This window comes from Passer domesticus, chromosome Z (genome assembly GCF_036417665.1).
Source record: "Passer domesticus isolate bPasDom1 chromosome Z, bPasDom1.hap1, whole genome shotgun sequence".
NCBI classification, from domain to species: Eukaryota; Metazoa; Chordata; class Aves; order Passeriformes; family Passeridae; genus Passer; species Passer domesticus.
The window spans coordinates 63,851,252-63,872,778 of record NC_087512.1 but is presented as its reverse complement, the minus strand read 5'-3'; the positions used below and the strand labels follow the sequence as shown (position 1 = coordinate 63,872,778).

The 21,527-nt window shown below is 38.2% G+C and overlaps 1 protein-coding gene across 3 annotated transcripts in view; it reads right to left on the bottom strand.

Moving 5' to 3' along the window:
- The window catches only part of LVRN (laeverin), a 34,754-nt gene that overhangs the window by 7,662 nt on the left and 5,565 nt on the right, over positions 1 to 21,527 (bottom strand). For all 3 annotated transcript variants that reach the window (XR_010352336.1, XM_064403302.1, XM_064403303.1), the window contains exons 4-16: positions 19,791 to 19,917; positions 17,423 to 17,577; positions 15,941 to 16,054; positions 13,598 to 13,738; positions 13,226 to 13,291; positions 13,027 to 13,092; positions 11,856 to 12,025; positions 10,385 to 10,461; positions 8,446 to 8,585; positions 6,240 to 6,295; positions 4,785 to 4,938; positions 3,792 to 3,886; positions 3,182 to 3,289 (exon numbers count right to left, since the gene is read on the bottom strand). Coding sequence is in view for 2 of the 3 variants with exons in the window: in XM_064403302.1 (XP_064259372.1) it covers positions 3,182 to 3,289; positions 3,792 to 3,886; positions 4,785 to 4,938; positions 6,240 to 6,295; positions 8,446 to 8,585; positions 10,385 to 10,461; positions 11,856 to 12,025; positions 13,027 to 13,092; positions 13,226 to 13,291; positions 13,598 to 13,738; positions 15,941 to 16,054; positions 17,423 to 17,577; positions 19,791 to 19,917 (1,469 nt within the window). In the remaining variant the exon portion in view is untranslated. The remainder of the gene's footprint in view (positions 1 to 3,181; positions 3,290 to 3,791; positions 3,887 to 4,784; positions 4,939 to 6,239; positions 6,296 to 8,445; positions 8,586 to 10,384; positions 10,462 to 11,855; positions 12,026 to 13,026; positions 13,093 to 13,225; positions 13,292 to 13,597; positions 13,739 to 15,940; positions 16,055 to 17,422; positions 17,578 to 19,790; positions 19,918 to 21,527) is intronic.

Below are 21,527 nucleotides of genomic sequence, written 5' to 3'. Positions count from 1 at the left end.
CCGAACAGGAATTTTTTTCTGTAGCAATTATTTGTCCCTGACATTAAGACATTGTAAACAATTTTCAGTTAGAGCAGTATTCTACTATGCAGGCTATCTGAAAGCAGTTTCAACTGATGGTATTTTGGACTAATTCCCTACAGAAGAATGGGTCCCATTGCTATCAGCAAAACATTTGACTTCCCTATCTCATACTGTTAGTCTGCTTATTATTGCATTAAGCCAAGATTGTAAGTCAAGGTGTAAAAATTACATTCCCTTTAATCAGGGGATACACTTAGAAAAGCAGATAAGTTTCTGGTCAGAAAAGCCATTTGTCTGGCTCAAAATTGGAAACAGCAAATTCACATTTAAATTTGAGAAAAATTCCTAAATTTCAGCAGATTATTCTAGAGAAAATGAGGATGATGCCAACAGAGTTAGTGAGTCAGGAGGAAGGATATATGACATCAATTTTTAGAGTACAAGGTAGAGAAAAGGCAGTTAAAATTTTGGAAACAAAGGACTAGTAGGAAAGAGCAAGAGAGCTGGATGTTTTACATGACAGACATCACGTGTTAGTGAAAAGGCAAGATGCAAGAATTTTGGTAGTTCTGTTGCAGATGTGGGGTTTCTGTCATACTAACAGAGAGCATAGGCATGTTCTACATTTACTTTGAAAAATAGATTGGATTCATTTACCTAGATATTTTCTGGGACATAAGGGATTTACCACCAAGAATGACATGCAGAGTAGTTATGTCAGGCTGAATTATTGCCCTGTGAGGAATCCTTCTCTAACAGATCTGAGTTACAGGGTCTAGTAATTTGTTTAATAATCTTTTCATAATGTTGCAGTAAGAGGTCAGTAAGGTGACAACAGGGTAAAGCTATGTTGGCCAAAGTACAGCTATTTATTTTGCTACTGAAGTTGCTCCAGTAGTTGCAAGAAAATGTTCATTAATAAGCGTAAAGTTGTTTGTGAGTAGACAAGTTCTATGTGGCATTTGGCTGCAGCTCTGATGTACAACATTCGAGGCAGGCTGGACAGGCAGCCTACTATGGCACAATGGTTTGCTGGCTGGTGACACCTAATGGTGGCCCCAGAGTGGTTTATGTTGTGCTGGTCCCACAGGGTGTCCAGTATGGTCCAAAAAGGGACTTTGGAGCTTGAGGTTATATTAAGTGAGGGGTGTAAGTTATTAATCTTGATGTTTTTCCTGGTTGTGTGATTTGACGTTACTGGCCTGCCAGGATCCCTCATTTCTGTATCTTGGGGAAGATGCAAAAAGCTGCTGGAAAGCAGGGCAGATTGTTTTACATTGTTTTTTTTGGAATCAATCCAGAAATAACATGGTGATTTCTTAACTTTTGAGAGTAGCAGCAGTATATGTGAACCTTCAGTAAAAAAGTAAAATGGACTGAACTACTGTCCCTCCCCCAAGGCTAGTCTCCTGATTTCAAAAGACAAGCCAGTAACAGCATCTAAGATAATACATTAATTTAGCAAGCTTCAGTACACTCCTATTGTAAAAAAAGAGTAAAACTGAAAAAGTGGCTGGGGATTACAGCTCTAGTTATTTCCATGAAACAGATAAAAATGCACTGTATTAAGTCCAGCTATGTTCTGCCAGGGACACTTTGGAAATGTTCAGCTGAAAGTTGATCACCCAATCTGAAACAGAAACGTATTACTTCGTTCCACAGATGTGAGAATTCTTCTGGGTTCCACCTTTGGCAAAACAGCTGTTATGAATTTGCTCTCAGCATGGAGAACAGAAGAGCATCTAAAGGGATTTGTCTGTGAAATATGGGTCAAAAGTGTATTGTGCCTGTTTCCTTCCCAGCACATGTGAAGTCTCTTCATTAACTGCTTGGGGACAGTGATCTGTCACTTGAAACCTAAGTGTTCTGTCTTCTCTGGGGTTTTCTCCTTAAAACATTATCATTTTTTTCACTTAACCAAATTCAGAGTTTTATTTTTCCCACATACAAAGCCCAGTAAAATCCACTTGAACTTTTCTCAGTGCCAAGAACGGCAGCAAAATTAATAGTCTTAATCAAATTCAAGACCAAATCAGCTAATATATTTCACAGACTTTTCAGCTATTCAAGTCAAACAAGGTATGTAGTATTCCATCATCTCAAATGTTATTAGCAGGGAAAGATGAGTATTTTGAAAACAGACTGACAATTCAGCACAACACTGTTGCTTTTAGTGTGGAATTGCAATAATAGTCTCTAGAATGGAACAAAATTTATGTAGTCTATTTAAACTTTTCAGTCTAACTTCAAAACTCAGTTTGGCTTTTATTAGGATGGTCACTATGAAATTATTTTAGAAAACTCAAATATAATAGTACAAGTTCAGTTTACTTAGCCAACTACATGTATCAATATATATAAAATAAAACCAAAATATTTATAACAACCACAAAAAATAAAATTGAACTTTAAATATTCACTCACCAGAGCCAACACTATTTGACTATTGCATAGAAAGACATCAAAAGAAAGAGGAAGGAAAAGAGAATAAGAATGTCAATACATTGTAAATTTTTTTAAATGATGCAATGGTTGAATACAGAAAGTCTCTTCCTGGTCTCTACAGAAAGGTAGAGTCCAGAGTCCATTCTCACAGACCAGACCCCTGACCACTAGGCTCCAGTACCAGCATAAGGACTGACAGCTGATCCCAACACCTCTTTATGTGAACACAGAACATGCAAGGCACTTTGATGGGCTCACCATGGGCAGATGGCTGTATCACACAAACATCTCTTCACTCTGTATGGTTAGGAGAAGCTTAAAAGCTGAGTTGGTGTACGTGACAACCCCAAGGATGTACTACAGCAAAGGGACTGGCCATATATTATATTATATCCCATATAAGTGGGATATTAGCACTCATAGGAGGCTCACCCTTTACATGGCTAACCAGCTTTGGTCTTCATGGCAAAACCTGCATCTTCCAGCCTGTTAAGTCTATGTAAATGCAGCAATTATGAAATCATCATAAAGCTGGGATTTGGGGAAGAGGAGGAGGTTGGGCAGACAGAGATGTCTTAAATTCTGCCATTCTGTCATGAAATAAGAGCAGTGTACCGAGGCATTTCTTATTCTGCCTCCCCCTTGTAACAGCCTTTTAACTTTCCACCTCCCTTAGACATGCACACCTGCAAGAGGAGATCACCATCCTTACTTGTAGTCAGGGTTGTCCCTCCACTTAGCATACAGTTCAGATGACAGGTCCAAGCAGTCTTGGAGGCCCAGCCAGCATGCTGTTGCCAAGAGTTTTTCCAAATACACTCTTGAAGGGAAGTTAAAACAGTAAGAATAAAAGATATGCATACCACATTTGGCATATTTGAACTGTGCCTGATCACCACAGTTTCAGAACATGATACCATTAACCTATGAAAACCTCCACTAGGAACAACTGAGTTTTAATAAAATAATTAAACAAACAATGATGGTCCCCAGAATTAATATTAGTGGATATATAGTGAGGCAACCAATATACTATATTTTGTGTAAGTTTTTTGTGTGGTTTATATCCCTCTTGGAAGTTTTATGGCACTGGTTGCGTCTAGACCAAATTACTCTGATGTTTAAGCCTGTGGCTGCAGTGGCCTTGCAAAATGAAATATTAAACGTGTCACACTTACAGAACAGTAAAATAACAATTCAGTTACGTTCACGTTAGCTAGAGAATTATTCCTGTATCTTGTATTTAAATTTACATGAGAAAACTGCAATCTACCAGATCCAATCATACCAGAAAAAATTCTTAAGAAAACCAGGATACTTACTGAGCAAAATAGTCATCTTCCAAAGCATCAACATTTTGACGAATAAAACCTGCATAATAATGGTATATTGGCAACATTCTCTTTAAAAGGTATTTCTTTTAAAAGAAGGGAAAGAAAAATTACTTTCATTTAGATACAAGTTTTTGATTTCCTTATTTACTCAGATTTATCCTAAAAAAATTATGACTATTAATGTCTTGAAAACACAAGAACATTAAATCAAATATAAACAGGGTCTAAAATTCAATATACCTGTACTTCAAATCAAACTGTCACATTACCATTTCACATCACTACGATCTTTGAACTTATTACGAAAGACAACAAATTCTCAGAGAAACAGGAAAAAACCCTTGTCAATAGGATATACTTTGTTCTTCTCACTTATTTTAATATGCCTTTATTTTTAGAGCTTAAGAGAACTAATACTGTGGGACTGTACTTCAAACATAAGTGGAATCTTCAAAGAGAAGTCAAGGAAATACATATGATGGTAGTGTTTCAGGTAAGTCAAATGTGGGAGAGAATAATTTCATTTAGTATCTAAACACTATTCCTTCTTTCACTCCATGAAGGTGGATGAAAAGCAATACAAACCACAGAGCACAAATATACTATATGCCTTTTATACATAGCAGTGTTGGTCTCTTCACTTACTACTGACTGATAGTTCTGTTTTCCAAATTTGCCATTTCAGAAAACAAAGGATGAAGCTTAATGTAAAGATTGCGAATGTATTTCTGCTTTTGAATAAGAATCAGCTCAAGATTTAATGAGACTTATCATTGACTAATATGTATAATAAAGTACCTCCTCCTATTAAAAAAAAAACCAAGCAAACAACAAAAGTGTATAAAGTCATGCAAAGGGAATCACAAGCTCTCTGACTCATCATAGCCACCACTACATCCTTGAGAATTTAAAAAAGCATTAATTTGAGACTAATGTATTTGCATGGTCTAATGTCTTTGGTAACTAACAAAATGGTCATACCTTTAAAAGTGGATATACTTCATGGTTCTTCAGTGTACTTTCCAAATTCTCAGGTATAAGGTTTAACAATACCACATTCCATATGAAGAGTTCATCCTCTCTGGCAAGGTATTTCGTTAGTTCAAGTGCTGTTTCAATTGGAACATATCCAAAGCTATGTAAAAAAAACCCCAAAACAAAACAAAAAACCCCACACATTTTAGCATACGTATTCGTATTAACCACCTACCACAAGTATATGTTTATTTATGGAACAGGCAATAAAACATCAGGATACTGTGTGAAAAGTAACCTAGAAAAGGCACTGGAAAAAATAAAAGAAATATAAATGAATGGTGATTTTAGGAGCTAAACTCTCAAAACATCTATTAAGGAGCACTGTGCTGTGCAAAGCAATGGGCCAATCATGGCAGTAAGCATGGCAGCATGTACACTGCATCTTTTTGTGTCTGCAGGATACAGTACAAACATATTTACAGCATGTGTCTGTCTCATTGCAACAAAATTAAGAAGAAAAGCACTGTTTTAGTTATAATACAACTTTATATTTATTGTGAAACAGCTTATTTTCATTACATGTTCTTTTGTGGAATATCGTAAAAATGAAACCATTTCATTAACATGCACACTATTTGTGGAATTAACTATTTCAGCATGGCATTTCTGTCCCTCAATGTGTAATAAGCATTAACTTTTTCACCAAAAAAATTCCAATTCAAGCCTCTCCCCTCCAGAAAAAAAACAAACATTTTTGGTGTACTTATATAGCAGTGCAGTTGCGTACTTCACAGTTACACTCCTTGTTATCAACTACTTTTGAGCTCTCTTATGGAAAAGGACATTCTTATGGGAGGAGAAATAGGAATTTTTACTTCTCCTGTCAGAAGTACTTCCACAGGCCCTGAAGAAGGACAGTGGGCTTTGGCCACCTCATCCCTGAGGCCCTTCATCGTAGGGACACCCTCATCAGTGTCTGATGTTTTTGGTACCTCTGGCACACGTGAGGTACAGACACACTCAATCACACTTAATTTCAGCTCCCTACGACACTGCTGACCTCTTTAGCACCACAGACCTGAACAACAAGTTATGACTCAGCAAGAGAAATTAAAGAGGTTTTGAGTGATGCAGTACAGTACAGCTGAGACAGCCCATGAAGGAAGATCCAGAATCTTCATTTGGAATACTTTTTCTGTTAAACACAGGTCAATCCCTAAAGAACTCATGGCAATGCAACTATTTAAAATCTTTTCCTTGGAGCTGGAACAAAAGAAATTTTGAAGTAAATCACTCAGCACTGAAAAAAGAAGGGATTAAATAACTCCCCCACCATTTTGTCAAATCAGTTATTCTTGGGAGGCTCACATGGGTAGGAATGAAGGAAGCAGAAGTAGAAATCTTGAGTGCAATCATATTTTTTAATCAATTTCTGTAACATATTGGAAACATACTTACTCTGTCAATGCAAAAACATCATCTATCAGCTGGAACCTGCTGACAGTGGGAATAGCCTGCAGAAAGCATTCATGTTGTGTTAGTCGATTTCAACATGTCATTAAGATTTTGCAAAAAGCTTTATGATGTATCAGAGGGATCCCTAACGGGTTTTTGAAATCAAAACAGCCTACAAAACATTGAGAAATGGATCCTGAATTTTAAACTGAAATTATTTATGTGCTTTAAGAGATATGTCTATACACAGAGCTACATAATATAATTATATATTACATTGTATATAGACATATAACTACAGACCATTAACCAGAGAATTTAAAGACCCCTTTTACTTGCATGCTGTAATTGAAATTAAAACATGGAAACATTACATTTCTTAAAAATATCCTAGTTACACAATTTTGGTGCATTTTTTCCTTTTGAGGTTAAATACAGAATCTGTACTCAGTGCAGAGCAGCGTGTCTATCACTACTATGAAATAAATTACTAAGGCACAGCCGTGGGTGTATCTCTGCTTGCATGCGTGTATCTCATGTTCTTGTGACAGGACTGCTTTTCTCCATGTCTCCTTCCTGTCCCATGCCCCCCGCAGTTTGGTCACTGCCTGAGCAAACATTCCCTCTGACAGCTGGAAGCATAATGCAGGGCAGAAATGCTGGAAGCAGACAGAGGTCAGGTGTCTTGGGGCGACACCTGCCAGGCAGGAATGTGAGGCTGGGTGGAAGCCATGTGTTCTTGTTCCACCTCTCAATACCAAGAAATATTAAATATAGCATGACTAGGAGGAACAGACAGTTTTGCACAACGGCTACAGAGAACACTTCCCACTAGGAAGCATAACAGCAAAGAACAGACAGTTTGACCACAGCACCACCCAAGGCACTTTGCACAACTGTGGTTAATAAGGCACAGAATGCACCCTTATTTTGTACGTGACTGGGGATTGTGAGAATTTGACACAAAATTGGAGGCACAGAACGATGTGTCTGTCCTCCTCACCCTTCCCAGAAGGGATGCCTTATGGTAAGACTTGTGTCCTTGGCCATGATGAATGCTTTCACTCAAGAAATTAGGCTTGTGATTGCAGCCCTATTGTTAGTGCTATCCACAGCTGTTCTGCAGTTAATGCAGTTGTCACCATCAATCCAAAATAACTCCTTTGTTGTCTTTAATAACCCATGGTACTTGTGAACCTGTCTTGTTTGAATGTGACCAAACCTATACGTAATAGACGACTTCTGCACCTCCTGTCTGGCCCAGAGTTACATTTTTGCAACCCTGTAAGGTGCCAAAAAATGGCCCCAAGTCAGCACACACCCAATGTCTTGATGATGTAGATCTGCTCTGAAAGAAAGAAGCCTAGAAGAAATGAAGCCACTGTGCTGTAGGAAGGTTTAATGTGCTCTGGTCAGCCTTGTGTCCAGACTCTCTGGAGGAAGATTGTACTGTATACTATTAGGTCAAAAGGTTAAATTTGCTCACTTTTGTTACTAAAATGAATGAGCAGACACTACTACTGCAGCCTCTGGCTCACTGTAGGATTAGGCAATACTGAAACTATGCAACCCCATATGGAGTCACATTTGTTCTGTACCACTTTCACCTTCACCTTCAGGCTATGGCAAGTCAAAGGTGGGATGAAATCTATTCTAAGTCAGTATCTACAGAGGACTGAAAGAGCTCAAATAGAATAGATTGGAACTTCTAGGAAAATTATCCACAAAAATCCTAAACCAAAAAAAACCAAAGAAAGAAATCCAACCAACCAACCAAAAAACCCACAAAAAAAAAAAAAAGTCAGGTTGTTTTTTTTTTTAACTCCACAGGCAGAAACATTATGGTTTGACAAAAAATGGAAATAAACTTTCTCACAATTTTCCTTCTTCATCATTACTTTGTACCAGCTAAGGCTCAAATCCTGCATTCATACTGAAAGCTCCTTGAGAGAGATTTAAAGAGAGCAGAAGAGCCACAAGCTAGTAACACAAATATGAAGACAAAATGTAATGTAAAGTTGTTTTTCATGCTTATGTGGAACAGTTCAAGCCTGTCACCTTCCACTACAAAAAGCCAGTGGCTAGTGGTGCAATGGTGAGTTTGTCATTATTCCAGGTTTTCATCAATGTGATTCCAGGTAAAAAACTGCATGAAAAAATCTACAGAAAGAGTCTGCTCATAAGCTTGAGAAAATAAACATGATCTTACCTTAGGATCATTTTCAAGCAAGTGTGCTAATCTCTTCAAGTTTAATTGGTCATAGTTCACTCTGTAGTATCCACTTAAATTTACATTTATCAAGATCCAGTCATAGTCTGACTCTGATACTTGCATTTCAGGAAACATTTCTGAAAAGTGACATTAGAATGTATCATTTTGTTTTCCATGCACTTCTTCTGAATTTACAAACAATGGACTTGGTGTTCCTCTGAGATATGAGACACAAATTTGAGGCTGGACTCAAAAAGAATCCCTCAAAAGCTCAGTGGACTTGAGATCTCTGCTCTGCCCAGCAGGATGACTTCAACAAGCCCATGATTCCTCAGGTACTGAGCACCTTGGGATTCCAAGGAGTAGGCTGAAGACCCACTTTGCTCTAGCCCTTTAGCTCAAAGGCAGCTGCGAGAGTTCAGGAAGTTTACTCAACAGTAAACTCTCAGGGTGAGGAGCAACATCCTCCCACGCCTGTTGTAGAGCACGGACTGACAGCACACCTGCTGCTCCCACCTCCAAAACACAGTGCTCAGCACCTCACAGAAGAACTGACCACCTACCAGTATTCAGATAAACACAGATCAAGAAAAAAAACCAACAATCCTGTTAAGTTTAACCAAGAGACAAGTAATCGAAAATGCTTATTTTAAAGAAGATAGTCCTGTAGTCCTTTTGAGTCACATCACTCACTAACAGCTTCCTCCTGCAGTCCATCTCACCACCTGTACTTTCTTGCCTGATTGACTGCTACTGAGAGCATACTGTGCTTTGAAGGAGCCAGTGCAGCCCTGAAGGCTCTATGCTGCCTCATCAGAAGAGTGTTCTGTTTTCACATCCTGATTTGAGAAGGCAAACTCTGCTAAGACAGTAAGTCAATACTGGTGAGTAGTCTACACCCCTCAGAGCTTTACTCTGAACAGAGGACTCAGACTCCAGTGTTTAGACAGAGCAAGTAGTGCAAGATTCATCCTGTGTCCAGAGGAATATACATGCAGTTTTTTTTATTTGCCTGTCTGTATACAGTCAAATTAATGGTCACTCAAGCTATCTTACTTGACAGCTTACTCCCTAAAAAAAAGAGAAAGTAACTTTTAACTCCAACAAACCTGGTGTAGAGCTGCAATACACACATTTCACTGCATTAGTCTCTGCATCTTCTTTTGGCTCCTCTAAAACCTGATGCATGCCTGACTTGCCAAAGCAAAATGATTACCCCATTCTAAGGATCATACTTCTTCTTTCTCAAAAAAAAAAAAAAAAAAAAAAAAAAGCTATTGGAAAGCACTGAGTTCAAAAGAACTGATTTTGTAATTTAGAGATGCCCATATAATCTATTATAAGGCTTTAAAAATCCTATTATTTTGATAAATTTTGATTTAATTTGCATAAACAAATTAAATGCTTGTTGAAAACATTAATTTTCTGTTATTACAGACATTAATGTGCAACAATATTTGGGTCACTTCCCACAGCCAGTGTTAATTTTTTCAGTCTTCTGTCTACTACACAAGCTGATAATTTTCTGGTATTTCACAGCTGGGATTCTGTCTATATTCAAAAGCTGTCATTAACATCAATGAGATCTGCTGGGGGAAGAATATTACAAAAGCATGAGGACCTAGAAGTTTGGATTTGTGTAAAATATTATAAAATCATAATTTCTGTGGAAATCTCTACTCATAAAATGTGTTGTACTGTATTATTAAAAACTCAAGCTTACACTGAAGTTTGATTAAACAAAGAACCTTATATTGACATAATTGAAAATCTACCACTATTTTTTAACACAAAATCATTGCTATGGATAAACAGAGACATTCTGTATTAAAGTTTTATCTCCCTATTCAATTCAAATATATCCTCTTTTTAGAAAAGACTTTTGAGTGTTCTCATCAGTTTGGTTTTAGAATATGCAAACAAATACATTACTTACTGCTGCTTTTATCTAGCCAGGTTAAGGGTTGTGATGATCCATTTCTCATCCAAGAAATAGGAACAATCCAGGTGTTACTTAACAAATAAAAGGATACAATTAAAATTCTTATATTTAAAAATCCTTCTTAGCTGATGCTAAACTACAGTGCAGATTAGCTCCATCTTACAAGAATATCCATCTACCTTCTGTCCCCTCTGATGCATGCAACCTCATCAAATAATGGTACTTCTGCTGGATCAGCATTCACCTTCTCCAAAAGGGAGATTCAGCATGGCTTTAAAAAGTCACTCATATCAAGACTATTGTTCAGTGCTAGGTATTTCAATACCATTGTCTTTCTGTGCTGTCTTTCCTTCTCCAATCAGTAATTTTATTCTCCTCACTTATTAGACTTCACCTTATTTATGGAGACCTTAAAGTTACTTGTCAGAAGCACATCTACCAAAAAAAGGTCCAAGGAAAGCAATACAACTGTCTTTCCAACCATTGTAATTTCTTTTCTGAGGGAATGTAAAACTCCTTTCTGGTAAAAGAGATGAAAGTTTCAAACACCTGAAAAATTCTGTAATACAGGTCCTGGGCTTTCTTACATTCACATGGTAATTTGTGCTGGCTAACTGTACAGGACTTCACACTTGTGACTTGGAATTCCTTATCTGAGCTAACCAAGAATATTGAATGGATTAATGCTTTACAGTTCCTGGAGATCGGGAGCAAAGGAAACTCTGTGGCTCTTGTGAAAATTCCTTTTTTCTGTTTGTATTACCAGAAATAATTTCCAAGAAAAAACTGCTTTGGATTTTGCTCTCCTTTACACTTTTTCCTCTCACGAAAACTCATCTCATGGGCTTCATCCATGTACTCCAAAACTCGTATCAACTGCTTCTTCATAAATGCTCTAACCCTAGCCGCAAGTTTCCAAAGTGGGTGACAAAAGGCAGCTACTTCTATCATCTTGTCAGACTTATCTAAATAAGTTTTCAAAAGCCCTGGGCGCTTAGAAATGCTCACTGATGAGAACTTAAAATTGTTCAGGTATCAGCACTTTCTGAGAAAGGGGTCATTTATTTAAGTATTTAAATGCAACCCTTCTACCCTTGTCAGGCAGAAGAGACTGGGAATGTGTGCACTGGAAAGAACCTGAGCATGGTTCATCCAGGTCCCCAGGCTGTAGACCTGAGGGATGAAGAAAGAAAATGCCAGGCAAAAATCCTCCCTGCAGCACGCTCATTGCCTACTTCTTGGAAAATTCACTATTACAGAGGAAAGCAACTTTTTGGAAAAACAAGTGGAATTTGCAGAACTACCGCAAAGTCCAGCAAAATCTCAAACAGATTTTACTTGACTGTTTGTCACAAGAAAAAAACATATGTTAAAAAATCAAATGCTCAGAACATGTTGTTGTAACTGAAGCATTTCCTGTGAGAAACAGGGTATAACATACAATAAAAACACAAGCTAAACATACTTGTAAGAATCAGTACTCTTTCTATTGTTTTTATTTAAAAATTGCTCCTGTCTGATTGTTCCAGTAGTTAGATTTAATGTTAAAACTGGAAACCCATTTTGGCATGTCCAGGAATCCATTATTTGCTTTACAGGTGCTGGCAACTGAACTTCATCCTGTGCATCTACAACCTGAAAGAGAAAGAGAAATTAGAAATACTTATGATGAACAGGTACTTACTGATATTGCTTCAGTGAATCTCTGGAAGTGTTTATAATGTAGTAGAGAAAATAATGCTTAGCAGCTTGCTGGTCTTTGGCTCATGCAAAAAATCAATGTAACAAATTCCAAGGAACCTTTTTGACATCCTAATAAAGACATAATACAGGCATAAGCCTTTTTCAGGAATTATAAAATACTGAGATGACATTTTTCATTCTACAACCTGCTGCTAACTTTCCCTTTTCAGTGTTAATATACTTAACACATCTCTATGGCTATGAAAGAATTGATTAGTTAATTTCATTGAAATAGAACTGATGGAACACAAATATTTTTGAGTGCCATAATGAACAAACTGAATTAGTGAAGAGAAATTGGGAAAGACAATAAGCTGGAGTCCAAACTAGTGTGAATTGGTACAGTCTTCACTGGCTTAAAACATATCTGAATTGCGTATCTGGAATTCTAGCATTCCCATTCTTAAGACAGAGACTGAAACACAACAAAAACTTTCTTTAGAGGACCAGGAAGCTGGATTTGTAAAAAAATAACCTAATATTAGCATATGTTTTCTTAGTCAGGTCAGTGCCAAAACCATTGAAGGGTGAAATGCTGAGCTACTGCCCTGAGTATAGACTCTGTTGTGACATACCAGCATCTTTGACCATCAAGCCCAAGGCATCACACACTCTGATCTAGCAAAAACTAAGCTCCAGAACACTAAGCTATGCAATTTCACGTAGACTTGTGTGACTACCATGGAACCCAAAACTTTGCCTGGTCCTGATTTCCTATCTCATCTCTCTACTCCTTGTACTCAGCCCCACTGATCTCCGGCGCAGCAAAGCAGCCAAATAAACACTTGAGAAGACATTAGCTGAAAGAACTGGCAAAGCAAATTTTATGCAGGAGATTAAATTGGACTTTGCCAAACATCAGGAAAAGAATACTAGAGACATAAAATGAGTACCATCTGGATGTGGGTCCACAGATCATCTTGATTAGCATTTGAGAAGGAAAATTCTTTCAGATAGGACTGGAAGGAAACAAAGAGAAGCATCAGAATTCATGAAGGTTCAATGAAAACCATTAGCAAGGAAAGCAATTCATACAACTGGCATTTTCAAACTTATAAATCAAGACGAAAGGGGTTGTTTTTTCAGACTTACAGTAAGTGCTCTGATGAACAACTTTTCAGTCAGGAAACCAGAAAGCATCCAGGTTATAGAAGCCCCCTAGAGTACAAAAAAAAAAAAAGTATGAGAAAAAATGAATTATTATTGCAATTACTGTTGCAATATTTTTTCAATTATACCAGAGATGCTAGTTGGTCTACACCCACACTTCATATTTCACAGAGATTAAAAATCTTTTCACCTCTTCCTTCACAGCCAAGTAGATTTGCAACACCCAATAAATTTGCGTGTGCTGCAGAAATATGTTTTGAATGACAAAGTAGTTTTGTTCAACAGTTCCTCCCAAACCTACCTTGTACCATTAGCTTAGAATCTGCAAGAAACAAGAAAAATTTTTTTTCTTACCTTGCTGTATGTAATGTTGTCAAAAAGGGACATTAAAGAAAATGATCCTTTGATCTTGTCTTCACTCTCTGACAGTGATCGAGCTATTTCACTGTCTTCCCTTAAGACAGGTTGTACAACATGAGCATAAAAGATTTTATCCTTAAAAAGAAGACAAATCTTGTCATGTGAGATGAACAGAAGATACTAATTCTCTGGAGAGAATGAGGAGCATTGTTGTACAACATGAGCATAAAAGATTTTATCCTTAAAAAGAAGACAAATCTTGTCATGTGAGATGAACAGAAGATACTAATTCTCTGGAGAGAATGAGGAGTATGGAATTAGCACTATTATGAATAATTTGTCTATAAGCAAGCTCCCCAACTCCCTAGCTTTCTACTGAAGAACAAGGGACCATACACCTGATCCTGTGTAGGTGTATTTTCTACATGCAGCATCAGTGACCAGTGAAAATGTTACATCTTCAAAGTACTGTGGGCTTGGGCCTGACAGCCAGTTACAGTGTAATCCTCAGGCAAAAATAAGTCAACTATATTAACACAGCAACTTAACAAATACTGAAAACTGAAAGCTTGTATTTCATTTATTTCTGTTATGAATATGGCAGCATTTTCCTCCTAAATTCCATGTTTCTTCTGCTGCAACCCGGAGCAACAACCTAAAACCTAAGCTACTGAAGGTACCAGAGTTTAGCTATGTGGCATTGCTGCTGTCACCCTGTGAGGAACAGGGAAGGAAAGTGGCTCCTCAGAAAATGTCTCCTGAGTAATTGTCACCTACCATGGTCAACAGCTAGGGAAGGGACTGAAGCACCTCTCCTGTAAGAACAGGCCACGAGAGCTGGAACTGCTCAGCCTGAGGAAGAGAGGGCGCAGAGGCATCTTGCCAGTGCATATACCTGAAGGGAAGCTGAGCAGAGCACAGAGCCAGGCTTTTCCAGCGGTGCCCAGTGACAGGACCAGAGGCAATGGGCACACACTGAAACACAGCAGGTTCTCTCTGAACACCAGGAACAACTTTTTCACTGTGAAGGTGACTGAGTATTTCCACAGGCTGCCTTGAGAGGTTATGGAACCTCCATCCTTGGAGACCTTCAAAAGCTGTCTGGGCACAGTCTTGGGCAATTGGCTCTTGTGTGGCCCTGCTTATGCAAGGAGGCTGGACAAGATGACCTCCACATGTGCCTTCTAACCTCAGCCATTCTGTGACTCCGTGAACATTTATGACCCACAAAACTGCAAGAAATATCTATATTCTTACACCTGTGTGATTAATTCTGCATTCCCAAGGCACTTTACCTAACTGCAATGTATCAAACAGGATTATTGCCCAGTATTAAAATTTACTTTATGGACACAAATGACAACTGCTGATTTTCAGAAAGGCAAGCTTCTAAATTAAATGTTTACATTAAAAAGAAGTCAAGTATTTATTTCCAATTTAAAATTCTGAGACCTTTAAACTTTTCAGTGGTATATTCAGTACACTGCATTGCAGAGAATAAAGTGAGCTGTTGTTGAAGTTCAAAGAAGGTAGGCATATCCCATGACCTAGAAATCCTCCTGACAGAAATTGTTTGGCATGCCTTTATTAGTTTCCAATCAAACATGTAATTAAGAGATTTGGTGAATGTAAAAAGGAAATTGACAACTGATGTTTCAATTGACCCAAATAAAAAGCACCCTGGTCCTTCAGAAGCTGATGGCACCACACAATTTAAGACTGCATGGGCAAGTGCACCTCATTTCATGCCTGCAATTAGCAGCCCCTATCCATCTGTCTCTCAGTTTAACAATGGATGGTGTCTTCTAATATGCTATGGGATTTATGCTTATTCCCATTTGGACAGAATGGGAAGGAATTCTACCCTGCTGTTGGATTAGCAATGTGCATTGTATTTGTCTTATCTACTACCAGATATCCAGACACCCGGTGAGGTAAGCAGAGTCAAAATGGCCCAACCCAATCTCTGCCTAGTAAAGATACCTCAGGACTGGGAAAATTAGAAAAGAGAGTGGCAGGTGAGGAGGAAAACCATCAGCTACAACCCAGGACCCAGGAGAGAAATCTGGGTTTGCTACATGACAGACCTAGGGCCAAACACCCACTCCTTGCCACTATGGAATCCCAGCTGTTCACCTGTTCTCTGCACCAGCTGTAGAGGGCTGGATATCATCACGGTGCCCCCACAGATGGAGACCTGCAGGGAAAGGATCAAGACCTACTGGTCTTTCCCCCAGGAGTGAAGTTTATAATAGCAGTGTTTAATTTACTCGCATCTCCTAGACCTTCCTTTCCTTTTTACATGATGGAACTTGGCTAGTGAGCTTTGGCACTTACCAGTGAAAGCTTGGGTTCAACAAAGGTAGCTCCCAGGTACTCAAAGTAAGATGCCAGGCCCTCTTTAAGCCACAGATCATTCCACCAGTTCATTGTAACCAGATTTCCAAACCACTTAAATTGAAAGAAAAAGTATCTCAAAATCTCCTTGGAGCGCTGTTTTCACTTATTTTGCAGGTTAAACAACTTTTGCAGGTTAAAGACACATATATAGGCTGAAGTAACTTTATTTAATGTCTACGTGTAAATTTAACAAAATGCTGAATGTTCCTTCAGGTAGTGAAAGTTCAGTAGAAAAATATGTACTTTAGAAAAAGTCAGAGGTTCAGGGCAGTAATTTTTAAATTGCTTCATCTACAATTTCAAACCATGAGGGTCAATCTCAGGGCATTATGTCATTCTTTTGGAAAATTTAATTTTAAAGACTTCTGAATATAAGTTAAATTTCTAAAATATCATACCAGGCTATGAGTAAAAGTAGGGTATTTATCAAGCAATTACAAAATCACTTTTCCATGCTCTTAACAAAGAGAGATTGTCAAAGGAATGATACACAAAACTGGGGAAATAGCCATTTCCAAAACCAGCAAATCCCTCCCATGGCAAGTACAAGTCTTCCAAAACAGCTACTGTGTACTCATATCTGCATTTAATACTTAACAAAAAACTGCTAATTTCTGGATTTCTATTTTATTTGCTAATTCTTAAAAAACAGAACTACAGTGTATTGTAAAATAGATTTCAGTTAACCACCGACATTTATCTAAATGGCCTGCAATAAAAACACTCTGTCATCTGAAGGTCTGCAAAGTTACAGACCTTGTCAGAAAGGCATGAAAGTGCACTAGCCAAGGTAAGCTTTTTTTTGCTAATTTTACTGACTAAGTGCAAAGAGTTGTTGCTCTGGCAAATAACAGGAAATTAAACATTGTCAGTAAGGAAGTGCAACTGTATTATCATTCCAAATAAAGTAAGGAAGAATTCGGAAATCTCTGTGAAAGCTGGGCAAAGATCCAGTGCAAAGTATGTTCATGCTCATTTTGTTCTATTCTACTATGGGCTGTGTCTTACAGAAAAACAAATACCCCTTGCAGTATGTACATGCCCTGCCACTACAAAAGGATGAACTCAGTATGAGTGTCCTAACAAAATACTACATTTATTATATGGACAGTACTGTCATCCCTACATCCCTAGAGTATCTTCTCTCATGGCATTCAAGCACTGTGAAAGAAAAAACCAAATATCCCATTAACAGTTCCCCATCAATGAGTCCTGAACGATAAGTATGCAGTCTGCAAGATGAGAGAACCTACTTTTAACACTGCTTTATCAACAGAATGTATGATCAAACAGGCTTTCAGTTCTCTAGTGTTCAAACACACCCTCTACTCTTAAGTGATTATTTTGGTTCTATTAATCAATAACCATGAGGAAACAATGTCATAGGTAAATACATGTACAGAACTTTTTACCACATGCCTGGTGTCCTAGTTCATGCGACAAAATTAAGGCAATCATTGCCTTCCTGTTTGTGAATTCATCACTTGGGAGGTTCATCAATGATGCTTCTTGGAAAATCATTAGCCCCCAGTTTTCCATACCACCTGCTCCAAAGTCAGGCAATGCGACCAGATCTAAATTGATTCAAACAGACGCACACACAAAAAAAGTTATCTTAAACATTTTCATAAATAAAATGCTCACAATTTTAATGCTAGCTCACACTAGCTCAGTACCCCATTGAAGGATACTACATGGTGCTGCTTCTCTGTGGCATTAGAGCAAAACTTGCAAATGATCACTGAAATTTCTTATTGTCATGCTTTTCACCTATGATGCCATTCTTTCAGGAAGCCACATAATTAATTCCCACAAAGCCCAGATCTGTGCTGTATTTTCTACCTACAAATGTTCTCAATAAAAAATGGAGGTTAGAAGAGAATATATGTTCACTGTTGGCTGTCAGAAATCTTCCTCTGTGGGTTTCTCCTGTGGTTGGGTAGGATAATTATTACCTTTTTTTCCAGCCTAGCAACTGATAAAAAAGAAGTCTTGCTCTTTCAACTGTGTGAGAAGAGGTATCTTTTCCACTCTTGTTTGAAAAGTGCCTTAGAAACATCATCTCTTTATTTACAAAGTAAGACTGTCACCTCTGTCTGGCCCCTTCTGCCTTATGCACAGGCATTAGTTTTCCAGTTCAAATGTGAGAGCCAGACAAAACTTCAGGGACTCAAGGAAAAATATACTGTTTAAACTCAGAAGCAAAAATCAAAATTTGGAAAAGGTATACAGAACATTTATCAGCAGCTGACCACATGAAGCTGCAGTCCAAAAGCAAGGCAAGCCTGGTGCTGAATCTCTTTACAGGTAGGCTGCATCTCAACTGGGATTTTTGCCTCTATCTTACAGCAAAGGTATTTCACTTCTGGTAAGGCAGCCCTTATCCAGCCTTGGGGCAGGAGCCTCACTTACAACGGCACTAAAATCAGGTGCAGACAGACTTAAAGACCCCCAAATGTGAATTTAAGAACAAGCACGTTTAATCCTTAAAGGGTTTAAATGTGCTTGTTCTTAATTTCACATTTGGAGTTTGCAATAGAAATCTCTTGCATTTTTTACAAGAAAGCATTCTTGATTGGTCTAATTTTACCATTTTTTAAAGTGAAACTTCCAAGAAAGACACTGGGAAATCCAGTGGATATTGTGTGGTTTTATAGTGGGGATTGTAATGGTATTACAGCCCTCTCTGAAACTGAAATCCTGCCTAGAAGGAAGTCTACAACACTGTTCCTCTACTTCTGTTGTGTAATAGTTTTATGCTAATAAATTAATGTATCAACATTACTGCTAAACACAAGAACACAATCATGAAAAAGAATATTCTACAACCCTTGACTAGCTTGTAAGATTACTCCAACAAGAAAATTTGAAGAGTGTAGACAACATATATTGCATTTTCCAAAACAAGTGTAGTGAGTAATTCTACAAGTTACTAGAAATATACTGGGAGATAATAAATTCACACATATTTAAATTTACTTCTTTCAAGTGCCAAAACACAGATTTGACCAATCAACAAACTATCCAGTCACGAAAAGAGGGGAATTCCTTTCCTCCAGTCCTGCAGTCCTCTAAAATCATTGGCAGGTCCAAAATCAATTTTAGATACGAACTGTTTGCTGTCTTCTCAATATTCTACCCATTTTCCCCTAATATTAATGCTGAAGCCCCTGGGAATCCAAGGACAGGTAGCAAACAAACTGTACAGTGAAACTACATGGTGTCATTGGGGTTTTTTGAATAGAGTTTGACTGAACCAACTTACCCAATGTCCTTTTAAAGTAGAAACAATGTTTTCCTGCAGGGCAATCCTCCCAGATTTTCGGGGGAGGAATGTGCAGGAACATACCCAAGGCAAGACAGGAAGATATTGAAGAAAGCAAGGAATGCTCTGTGGGGACACAGGCTACATACAGGCAGCATTTTACTAGGATTTACTAGGAGCACATAGGAACTACATCCTTTCATGTTGTGGTCCATGATCCCAAAGACAGCTCATGTGACTGAACCACACCTTTCTATCCACTTCATTGTCCAACATACCCCTTTTATTGGGAAAACTGGCTTTGAAAGAATGGGTGGAATGCAAAGGTAAGAGTGTTGAGTCACAGGTTAATAAAAGCCATGAGACAGAAAGAATAATTCAGTCATTTAAAGTTTAGGGGGTTTATTCCATGAATGTGGTACGCTGTAAAAGGAGAACCCTGGGAAAAAAACCCACAGCTTCTGTGAACATTGAACCATCAGCAGCCATTTCTGATCCATTCCAGAAAATAAGTCTTCTCACCTGTCTTTGGCAGAGGGTAGCTGACATTAAGTATGTCTTCCAGAAATGAAAACATTGGTCCTGTGATATTTAAAGCATAGTCAACATACCCATTTTTAATTGCCTCCTTCCGGGCCCAAATACGTATCTGCAATAAAACAAGGAAGAATTATTTCAAACAACCCTTACATTTCATCTTCTTTGCTTCTCTTCTGTGAGTCATTGTTGGAAAAATTCTGTCTGTCCACACCATACAATGAAGCCTTTAATTTAAAAAATCCAGCTGAAGTTTTACTGGACCTAACAAAATGCAGCACAGACCCTGATCCTGCTAAAATCTCAGAGAGTTCCAGTACTTCAAAAGGACAAAAATTTGAAATACAACTACAACTATACATTGCAGGAACAAATTAAATCATAGCTTTTATTTTCTTAAGTGGAAAACACTGTAAAACTATTTAGCATTACACATCTGAAACCAATGTATTCTAGTGAGAGTGCCTGGGTGACAAGCTTGCATTTAGTCCACCTGAAGAGAGACAAATAGATGTCCAGAGAGCATTTGGAGTCTTAATATGCACATATCTCCTGAACTTTCTCTGAGACTTCTGGCCTCCCCTTGGCTGGGGAGAGCAGATGACATCTGAGCAGATGACATCCATACCTCTGAGTAATGAAAACCACAGCAGCAAGAAATCTTTCCTCTCCTGTGCCCATTGACTTTGTCCCCATACTGAAAAGAGCAGCTGCTTGGCCAAAAGTGATGGAGCAGCCTCCACCATGTATGTCTGAACAAGAGACGCCGTGCCAGGTGTCCAGCAGCTCAAAACTGACATCATTTAGATGCATTTTTTGCATCTAAATGCAACACATGATCTCACAAGAAGCTGCACAGTCAAACCCTAAGAGCATGCTTAGGAAGCATCAGGATTTAATTCACAATGCAAAAAAAATAAGCATATTTAGTCAACAGAGGCCCTCTTCTCAGCCAAGGCTTCAGAAGATGTTCAAAGACCCAACCACTTAATTTTGCAAAACCTTAACACAACTAGCATCTTAAAATCCTAATCCTAGTATGAGCTTTGAATGTTTCAGGTTACCAGAAACATCAAAACAGGCACAAGAAACATGCTCACAGAAATACTGTGGAGGCAGAAACTGAGCAACTCTGTCCAAAACCTAGGGGTGAAATACCCTCTTCACTCAATGTCACAGAACACAGGCGGTGCCTTTTCCCTCTGAAAAACAGCTCTTTTGAATACTCTGCTCTGCTGATTCCTCAGTCCAAGAACTAGGCCCAAGAAAAAGCCACCACCACCATAGCTGGAAGTATGCAACAAGTTCAACAAAAGAAATGGCAGGTCTGACTTACCCAATTCAATCTTCCCTTTAAAAAAGACCCAAACTGTGCTTTTTAGACAATCTCTGCACTCTCCATTTACATTGTCCCACCTTTCCTCAGTAGGATGAGAGCGAAGTAACCATGAAGTACTCTCATTTAATAAGGAGATAAAGTAAATCTATCTTTAAGAGCTTTATGCTTGAACTTTGTATTTATTTTGGAAAAACTTGATACATCTTTTCCCTGTTGACTTTGAACGAAAGAAAGGAAGTGAAACAACTGCTGCCCATGCAGTACATTGTTTTACAGCTTCTCTCAGCAAGCTTTGCCCATTTTAGTCTAACAGCAATACAGAATACTCAGATTAAGTAATTTCAAACCCAAAACAGTCACTTTTGGAGGCTAAAAAGTGTGCA